The sequence below is a fragment of the Raphanus sativus genome, unplaced genomic scaffold (assembly GCF_000801105.2).
Source record: "Raphanus sativus cultivar WK10039 unplaced genomic scaffold, ASM80110v3 Scaffold1144, whole genome shotgun sequence".
Classification (NCBI taxonomy): Eukaryota; Viridiplantae; Streptophyta; class Magnoliopsida; order Brassicales; family Brassicaceae; genus Raphanus; species Raphanus sativus.
This window is the reverse complement of record NW_026616457.1, coordinates 716-11376: the sequence shown is the minus strand read 5'-3', so window position 1 is coordinate 11376 and position 10661 is coordinate 716. Positions and strand designations below refer to the sequence as shown.

The following is a 10661-nucleotide window of genomic DNA, read 5'->3' as shown; positions in this document are numbered from 1 at the left end:
TTAGATGTCAGGACGAGGTCACATGGCTAGGGAGTGCCAAACCAACGAGTCATGACTATCACCACCAATGGAGACTATGAGTCTCAAGATGAAGCTGAAATGGAAGCAATGGACTCTGGAGAAGAAGTAGAGTATCCGGACACTGGAGAGTTGTTGGTCACTCGGAGAGTACTAAGTACAATGACCAATCCTGAAGAGAAAGCTCAAAGAGAGAACCTCTTCCACACTCGCTGCACCATCAAGGCTAAGGTATGTAACTTGGTTATAGATGGAGGATCTTGTACTAACGTGGCTAGCAAGTATGGTGGACAGGTTAGGTTTGAGACAACCAAGCACCCTCGGCCCTATAGGTTGCAATGGTTAGACAACAAGACTGAGCTGAAGGTCACTGAGCAAGCAAAGATATCTTTTAGTATTGGTAAGTACCAAGATGAAGTAGTTTGTGATGTGGTACCAATGCAAGCCGGACACATACTGCTGGGGAGACCTTGGCAATTTGATAGAGCCACTTTCACAATGGACGCACCAACTACTACTCTTTCAAGTTCAAGGACCGTAAGTACAACTTAGCCCCTTTGAGTCCATCTGAGGTGCATGAGTTACAAACTAAGATGAACAAGGAAGACCAGGTAAGTAAAACTAACCTTATGATTTCTCCTGGTGCTGTCTTAAAGACCTTGAGTGCTCAAGGCACTGTACTACTAATGGTTTTAAAGGAATGTTTAAGTACAGGAAGCTCAGAAGCTCAACAAGTTCCTAAACCAGCTCAAGCCGTGCTAGACAAGTTTCAAGACTTGTTCCCTGAAGAGATCCCAGCTGGATTACCTCCAATCAGAGGGATTGAGCACCAGATTGATCTCGTGCCAGGCTCAGCTTTGCCAAACAAACCAGCATACAGAATGAATCCGGAGGAGACCAAGGAGCTAGAAAAACAAGTTCAAGACTTGATGAACAAAGGGTACATCCGAGAGAGTCTAAGCCCATGTGCAGTACCAGTTCTTCTAGTTCCCAAGAAGGATGGATCATGGAGGATGTGTGTAGATTGCCGTGCCATCAACAACATCACCATCAAATACCGACACCCAATCCCACGCCTAGATGACATGCTTGATGAGCTTAGTGGAGCAACTATCTTTTCCAAGATAGATTTGAGAAGTGGTTACCATCAAGTAAGGATGCGTGAAGGAGATGAGTGGAAGACTGCCTTCAAGACCAAGCAAGGTCTATATGAGTGGTTGGTTATGCCCTTTGGACTAACCAATGCACCAAGCACTTTCATGAGGCTCATGAACCAGGTTCTTAGATCATTCATAAGTAAATTTGTGGTTGTCTATTTTGATGATATACTTATTTACTCTAAGAGCTTAGATGAACATCTAAAACATCTAGAACTTGTGTTGCTTACACTTCGGAAGGAAGGTTTATATGCCAACCTAAAGAAGTGCACCTTTTGTACTGACCAGCTTGTTTTCTTAGGCTTTGTAGTGAGTAAACAGGGATTACAGGTGGATGAGAGAAGATCAAGGCCATACAAGAGTGGCCTCTTCCAACATCCATTGCACATGTTAGGAGCTTTCCATGGTTTGGCTAGTTTCTACAGGCGCTTTGTTAGAGATTTCAGTACCATAGCTGCTCCATTGACTGCTGTGATCAAGAAGAATGTTGCTTTCTCATGGGGAGAGCTACAAGAAGCTGCTTTCAATGCCTTGAAGTACAAGCTAACTCACGCACCAGTGCTAGCTCTACCTGACTTTGACGAGATGTTTGAAGTAGAGTGTGATGCCTCAGGAGTGGGTATAGGAGCCGTGCTACATCAAAGGAAGAAACCAGTAGCCTTCTTCAGTGAGAAGCTAAGTGGAGCAACCCTCAACTACCCTACGTATGACAAGGAGTTATATGCATTGGTTAGAGCTTTGAAACTTGGCAACACTACTTAAGGTCCAAGGAGTTCATTATCCATACTGATCATGAAACCCTCAAGCACTTAAGAGGCCAGACTTCACTTAAGAGAAGACATGCTAAGTGGTTGGAGTTTATTGAGACCTTTCCATATGTAATCAAGTACAAGAAGGGAAGGAAAATGTGGTAGCTGATGCCTTATCAAGAAGACATGCTTTGATCACTACCCTGGATGCCAAGGTACTAGGTTTGAGCACATCAAGGAGCTATACAAAGATGATCCGGAGCTGAAAGAAGCCTTCCAATCATGTGGGAAAGGAGCTTTCCAATCCTATCACTTGCATGAAGGGTTTCTATTTAGGGATAAGAGGCTGTGCATTCCCCAAAGTTCCATGAGAGACCTTATACTTCAAGAAGCACACGGTGGAGGTCTTATGGGTCATTTTGGAGTAGACAAGACCTTGGCTATTGTTACTGATCACTTCTTTGGCCACATCTCAAGAGAGACGTTGAGAGACATTGTGCAAGATGTGTTCCTTGCCACAAAGCCAAGTCCAGGTCACATCCTCACGGTTTATACTTACCTTTACCAATTCCTAATGCTCCTTGGGAGGATATTTCTATGGATTTTGTTTTAGGTTTGCCCAAGATAAGACACAAGGATTCAATCTTTGTGGTGGTGGACCGGTTCTCAAAGATGGCTCACTTCATACCATGTGACAAGTCCAATGATGCATCTCAAACCGCAGACTTGTTCTTTAAAGAAGTGGTGCGCTTACATGGGATACCAAGGACCATTGTATCTGATAGAGATACCAAGTTCTTGGGTCATTTCTGGAGAACCTTGTGGAAGAAGCTAGGAACCAAATTACTCTTCTCCACAACTTGTCATCCTCAAACGGATGGACAAACTGAAGTGGTAAACCGAACCCTATCCACTTTACTTAGAGTCACTCTTGGTCGCAACTTAAGTACTTGGTTAGATTGCCTTCCATTGATTGAATTTGCTTATAACCATGCTACACATTCTGCTACTAAGATGTCTCCTTTTGAAGTTGTTTATGGATTTAATCCACTAACCCCTTTGGATCTTAAGCCAATACCACAAGTTGAGCAAATTAATCAGGATGGTTTAAAGAGAGGAGAAGCAATCAAGAAGATACACCAGCAAGCTAAGGAAAATGTCATCAAGAAAACTGAGGAGTACAAGAGGAATGCTGATAAGAGGCGCAAACCCATGATCTTTGAACCAGGAGAGTGGGTGTGGATCCACATGAGGCAGGAGAGGTTCCCACAGAAAAGGAGTTCTAAGCTAGCTCCAAGGGGAGATGGTCCATTCCGTGTGCTAGAAAAGATCAATGACAATGCTTATCTTTTGGAATTGCCTGATGAGTTTAACATCTCTCATACTTTTAATGTTGCGGATTTAACCCCTTATCTTGCAGATGATTCAGTTTTGAGGTCAAAACCTTCTGAAGGGGGAGGGAATGATGAGGTCATCGACCACAACCAGGACACCATAACCATTCCCAAGGCATCTGAAGGACCCATGACCCGATCCAAGCAAAGAAGACTTAACCAAGGCTTTGCACTTGCGGTCCAAGCTATCTTAGATAGCTTAGCTGAGCCACCACCTAAGATTCTAGCTGATCCACCCAAGAGAGGACATATCAACACGACAAGTGATGACTTGAGCAATGCCTTTGCGCAACTCAATATCACTCAAGGTAAGCCAGCTTATATGAATGGAGCTGATTCAAATGTTTACTTGGCAGGAACTGAAGTTGAAGAAGAACCCCTCCTTCAAGAAACCAACAAGATAGAAGCTGAAGATAATGAAGAGAAGAGTGAGGAAGAACTTGAAGAAGAAGAGCAAGACAAGATACCTTTCAAGAATGATCCAAGCGTGCTCAACTTCAAGAACACATCAAGGGAGTTCAACCATGAACCAAGGGAAGTGTTTTCATTATTTACGATTTGTGCAGGTAAGATGGGTCAGTCTAGTGGTTCCTAGAACTCTCCCATCTCAGCAGCATCCAAGGTTCGAGACCAAGACTAGTTTAGGTCTCTTTGTCTTTATTTTTATGCACTTTCCTTTTATAGTTTAAACGGGGCATAGTTAGTTGTTTTGCTGTTTTGTTTCCTTTGCTTCACAAGTCCTGTTGTTTTGAGTCTTTGCTTTCTTTGAGTCGACCGTTTAGGTCACAGCTGATGGACTATTAATAAAGTCCCACACGCAGCTTTGTAAGACACAACTTTTTACCTAATCAATATATGAGTCAGTTTGCCCCCTAAGCAAGCCGCCAACTCTCTTCCTCCTTGTGTGATTCAAGCAGTAAGAGTTCGAACTGTATCAAGGATCTCCCATAATCCTTGTGGTGTTCCTCATTCCATCATCAATCTCATTAACCGGTCCAACAAGAGAGTGCGTTATAGCCAGCTTGTTAGATCCCACACCACTTGATCCATCTGGTCAAGTGCCATCACCTTCAACCATCCTTTGTTCTCATGAGAGTGCGTGAAAGCCAGCTTGAGGATCCATCTCCACCACCTTCCACAGGCTCCCCCCCCCCGAGTCTTATATCAGACCGAGATGCTTCAAGGTGATTTGTAAGCTAGCTGTGGCCTCGGTAAAAACCTTCTCCTGGAAAACCTCGTGGGACAAAACCAAGAGCAAGGAAAAGAGCACACACAAGGAGCTTGCCTAGTAGCTAACCCTGTCCAAGACCTTCTTAGGCATTGGGTTCTTCTATGGTAATGATCATCAAATGGTTGTGACTCTGATCAGGTATGAATGGCCAAAGATCTTCTCTTGATGCTTGAGAACTCCCATTTGGTTCCTCTATCTTCATGGCATCTCCCTTGATCACATCTTTGGCAACTTCCTCAGCTTGTTTAACCTGTCCAAGATCAGAAGCAAGTATCATGCTCTCATTAAATTTATGTTGAAGTATCTTAGCTCTTTGTCTAGTGATAGCTCCCTTAAACACGGTTGGTATGGGCACTTCTTGCTCAGTCTCTGGTTTGGTAATGTTGCTGATCATGTCTTGAATGTCTGGTTCAGTAAGGTCAGGTTCAATGTCCTCATCATTCCCTCCCTCTTCAAAAGGTTTTGACCTCAAAACTAGTTCATCTGCAAAGCAAGGAGACAAATCAGTAACATTGAAAGTGGATGATACATTTAGCTCACCTGGCAGGTCAAGACGGTAGGCGTTGTTGTTGATCCTCTCAAGGACTTGAAAGGAACCAGTGCCTCTTGGCTTCAGCTTAGAACTCCTCTGGTTAGGGAACCTCTCTTGCCTCATGTGTAACCAAACCCACTCCCCTGGTTCAAATATAATCTCTTTGCGACCCTTGTTAGCTTGTTTAGCATACTGGTCAGTTCGCTTCTCTAGGTTCTCCTGGACTTTGTGGTGTAATTCCTTGACATAAGCAGCCTTGGCTTCACCAGTGAGGCTAATGACTTCAGCTGGAGGTAAAGGAGTAAGGTCGAGGGGTGTCTTTGGATTGAACCCATAAGCAGCTTCAAATGGTGACATCTTTGTAGCTGAGTGCTGAGCCCGGTTGTAAGCAAACTCTATGAAGGGAATACAATCAACCCAATTCTTCATGTTCTTCCCAATGGTGGCTCTAAGCAATGTGGAGAGTGTTCTGTTAACAACTTCTGTTTGTCCATCAGTTTGCGGATGGCAAGTAGTTGAGTAGAGTAACTTTGTTCCAAGCTTTTTCCATAGTGTCCTCCAGAAGTGGCTGAGGAACTTGGTGTCTCTATCTGACACAATGGTTCTAGGAACCCCATGTAAGCGAACCACTTCCTTGAAGAGCAGATCAGCTGTCTTGGATGCATCATTCACCTTGGCACAAGGTATGAAGTGTGCCATCTTGTAGAATCTGTCTACCACAACAAAGATTGAGTCTTTGTGTTGAATCATGGGGAGTCCTAGTACAAAATCCATGGATATGTCCACCCAGGGGGCTGTAGGAATGGGTAGTGGCATGTAAAGACCATGGGGTTGTACTCTTGACTTAGCTTTCTTGCAGATCACACATCTTGCACAATGAGCTTCTACTGTCTTCTTTAGATGCGGCCAATAGAAGTGTTCTCTGACCACAGCAAGTGTCTTGTCTACTCCAAAGTGTCCCATGAGCCCTCCTCTGTGAGCTTCCCTAGTGATTAAGTCTCTCAACGAACACTGAGGAATACATAGTCTCTTGCCTTTGAACAGGAATCCCTCATGTAGATAGAACTTCCCGTGAGGTCCCTTAGTACAACTGGTGTAGGTGTCAGCAAGATCCGGGTCTTCTCCATATAATTCCTTGATGAATTCAAATCCTAGCACCTTGGCTTCCATTGTGGCGATCAAGGCATGTCTCCTGGAGAGTGCATCAGCTACAATGTTCTCTTTACCCTTCTTGTACTTGATGATGTAGGGGAAAGTCTCTATAAACTCCAACCAACGAGCATGCCTCCTCTTAAGGTTGGTTTGGCCTCGCAAATGCTTGAGGGTTTCATGATCAGTGTGCACCACAAACTCCTTGGACAGTAGGTAATGTTGCCATGTCTCTAAGGCCCTCACTAAAGCATACAACTCCTTGTCATATGTAGGGTAGTTAAGAGCAGCTCCACTGAGCTTTTCACTGAAGAAAGCCACTGGTTTGCCTCCCTGAAGTAGTACTGCTCCAATCCCAATTCCTGATGCATCACACTCCACTTCAAAGGTTTTATTGAAATCTGGCAAGACTAGCACTGGTGCTTGTGTTAGCCGGTACTTCAGAGCCTGAAAAGCTTGTTCTTGAGCTTTCTCCCACATGAATCCAACACTCTTCTTAACAATGGCAGTGAGAGGTGCTGCTATGCTACTGAAATCCTTAACAAACCGCCTGTAGAAACTGGCTAGTCCATGAAAACTTCTGACTTGACTGATTCTTGTTGGTTCTGGCCAGTCTTGGATTGCTCTAACCTTCTCTTCATCAACCTGTAATCCCTGTGAACTCACAACAAAACCTAGGAAGACAAGTTTATCAGTGCAGAATGTGCACTTCTTGAGGTTTGCATAGAGTCCTTCTTTACGGAGTGTTTCTAGTACTTGCTCAAGATGTGACACATGATCAAGTAAGCTGGTACTATAAATTAAAATGTCACCAAAATATACCACAACAAACTTACTGATGTATGGTCTAAGGATGTGGTTCATGAGACGCATGAAGGTACTAGGAGCATTAGTGAGTCCAAATGGCATCACTAGCCATTCATAGAGACCTTGCTTTGTTTTAAAAGCTGTCTTCCACTCATCACCTTCTTTCATTCTCACCTGATGGTACCCACTCTTAAGATCAATCTTGGAGAAGATGGTGGCACCACTTAACTCGTCTAGCATGTCATCAAGCCGTGGAATGGGGTGTCTATACTTGATAGTGATGTTGTTGATGGCACGACAGTCTACACACATTCTCCAAGTCCCATCCTTCTTTGGTACTAGTAAGACAGGCACTGCACATGGACTCAGGCTCTCCCTCACGTATCACTTGTCCAATAGGTCCTGAACTTGTCTTTCCAACTCCTTGGCCTCCTCGGGGTTTACTCTACAAGCTGGTTTGTTTGGCAAAGAAGCTCCTGGTACGAAATCTATCTGATGCTCAATGCCCCTTAGTGGTGGTAAGCCGTGTGGAATCTCTTCTGGAAACAAGTCTTTGAACTTGTCAAGAAGCTTAGTAATCTCTGGTGGATACTCCACTTCACCTGAACCTGCACTCAAAAGCTCCTTAAAGATCATTAGTAGCATTGTGTGTTTGGTAGCAGTTGCCTTTCTTATATGGCTAGACTGGATTAGGAAATTTGACTTAACAGATTTTTCCTTCTCCTTAACCATTTGCAAATGCAATTCATGAACTTGAGCAGGAGTGAGAGGAGCTAGACTAATCTTACGCTTGTTATGCATGAATGTATACATGTTTGACCTACCATCATGTCTTGTTTCTCTATCCCATTGCCAAGGTCGACCTAACAATACATGCCCAGCTTGCATAGGCACTACATCACAAACTACCTCATCTTGATACTTACCAATGCTAAAAGGGATAGTAACTTGCTCTTTGATCTGCAGCTCAAACTTATCATCTAACCATCTTAGCCTATATGGATGCGGATGCTGGACCTTGACTAAGCCAAGCTTATCAACCATGTAAGCACTCGCGGCATTAGTACAAGACCCACCATCAATGATGAGGTTACATACCTTGCCTTTGATAGTGCATCTGCTATGGAATATGTTTTCTCTTTGGATAGTCTCAGCGGGTTCTACTAGAACACTAAGCACACGCCTTATCATTAAGCTCTCTCCCACGTCTGGGTATTGCAATTCTCCATAGTCTGCTTGTAACTCAGGTGCATCCTCATCATGTGATTCATACCCATCATCAGTGAGCATCATCACTCCCTGGTTTGGACATTCTCTAGCCATATGTCCCCGGCCCTTACACTTGAAACAAGTGATGTCTCTGGCACGTTGAGGAGTAGTAGTCTTAGTTGGATCCGTCCTGGTGTCTTTGCTGGTATCCACAGATTGAGACTTGGAACGAGTATCTCCCTCGATCCCTTTCCCCTTGTCTACTGGCTTGTTGTAGTTGTTGTTGTTGTTGGAGTTCCAGTTTGATTGAGACCTGCCTCTGGTGCTCTTCTTCTTGATATGTTGCTCGGCTTGTACTGCTAAGTGGAATAGGTCTTTTAGATCCCCATAAGCTTGTCTCTCAACCTTACTGCTCACTCTATCTTGCAACCCATCTATGAATTGAGCCATGATGGTTTCTTCATCTTCATTAAGATCAAGGCGATTTCTCAGCTTCTCAAACTCCTCATAGTAATCCTCAACTGACTTGCTCCCTTGCTTAAGTGTTCTGAACTTCTTGTGCAAGTCTCTGTGATAGTGTTGTGGCACAAACCTCAGCCTCATAGCATCTTTCATGTCTAACCAGGAGTCTAGTCGCCTCAAGTGCCCTCTCCTACGGTCAGTGCACAATCTATCCCACCAGGATAAGGCATTATCCGTGAGCTGAGCTACTGCCAAAGCAACTCTCTTGGGGCCAGGATGGTTGTAGTAAGCAAAGATGTGATTCATCCTCTTTTCCCAATCAAGGTAAGCCTCAGGGTCAACCTTTCCCGCATACTGTGGTGGTGTCATCTTTAGAAGATCCGTTCCTTGGTTGTGGTGTTGTTGGCGATGTCCTCTCTGTTGAGGTGCATAGTCATCTTCCTCATAGCCTTGGTTGCGGATGGGTCTCCGTGGAGCTCTATGTGGAGGTAAGTAATCCTCTTCCTCCTCTGCCTCTTCTCCATAGTCATCTTGTTGAACTCTTGCCCTCGGATAAGGACCATGTTGTTGTCCAGTGTCTTCTTCATTCTGTTGATTCCGAGTACTAGTCTCTGGATCATCATTGAAGTGTACTCCAGTACGCCTGTTGTTTGGAGCTTGGTACTGCTGATTTCGATTCGGAAATCTCTCAGCAGTTTGGGTAGCTTGAGCCGTGGGTCTTTGCTCAACTCTGGTTAGCCTATCTCCAAGGTCTTGGCGCATCTCCTTCATCTCTTCCCTCATTGCGTTGAAGGCTTGCATCATAGTAGCCAACTCGGATGCTTCTCCCATGGTTCCTGTAAGTTAAAAGACTTAAACCTTAGTTCTGATCAATGAAAAGAATTAAGTAAAGATGGGATTTGATGCAAAAAGGAAAAACAAATCAAAGAAAGAAAACAAAAGGAAAATCGATCACACTAATATGACAAAGTTTACCAAAAAGGAAATTTGAAATATGCAACTTGAAGAACACGTTTTGAAAATTTTTTTTTTTTTTTTTGAAAAGATGATCTAGCTAATCAAAATAATTCGATCTAATGATGCACTAACGAAGAACACACTTTTATGGGTGTTCAAATATGAATATGCAACTCTAACTATATGAGAAGGGATCAAACGATTTACTTTTTTTTTTTTTTGAATGAAAAGATGAACTAACACGATTTTAAAACAAGTAGAGAGGATAGATACAACCTGATGATGAAGGAACTTCAGCTCTGATACCAGAAATGATACAAGCCTAGGCTGACAAAGGCTGTATGATCCAAGCAAGAGAGATGGAGCCGTTCTAGATCAAGAGGTGGTTCTATTGTTTGATCTAATCAACCAAGAGAAACCGTGGACTAAGAACAAGGCGGATTGAAGTGCACCACACGAGAGATGGAAGGCTCGTGATACAACACAAGGGAACCTTCAAGCCGTGGAGGTACTGGTCTCACAAGGCAAGGAGGCGGCTGCGAGTTCAGTTGAGAGCTCTAGGTTTTCTTTGAAATAAAAGTTTTATAAAATATCAAGTGTACCTTCTCAATGAGTTTTGCAAACAATATAAAGACTAAAGGAACATGCTCCTTGTCGACACAAAATGAAATAACTTAAAATAGAATATGGTTCAAATAAGGAAACAAAGAAGAAATGGTTTCTTCTTAGTCTTGGACCGAGATGCTTCAAGGTGATTTGTAAGCTAGCTGTGGCCTCGGTAAAAACCTTCTCCTGGAAAACCTCGTGGGACAAAACCAAGAGCAAGGAAAAGAGCACACACAAGGAGCTTGCCTAGTAGCTAACCCTGTCCAAGAACCTTCTTAGGCATTGGGTTCTTCTATGGTAATGATCATCAAATGGTTGTGACTCTGATCAGGTATGAATGGCCAAAGATCTTCTCTTGATGCTTGAGAACTCCCATTTGGTTCCTCTATC

The 10661-nt window shown here is 43.6% G+C and overlaps 1 protein-coding gene across 1 annotated transcript; it reads right to left on the bottom strand.

The window, feature by feature from the left end:
• Nucleotides 1-787: 787 nt before the first annotated feature.
• LOC130503804 (uncharacterized) lies at nt 788-9539 on the bottom strand. Its single transcript, XM_056998365.1, has 3 exons — nt 8981-9539; nt 8380-8602; nt 788-923 (listed from the first exon to the last, which is right to left on the bottom strand). The coding sequence occupies exons 1-3, from the start codon at nt 9537-9539 to the stop codon at nt 788-790; spliced, it is 918 nt and encodes a 305-aa protein (XP_056854345.1).
• Nucleotides 9540-10661: the final 1122 nt, after the last annotated feature.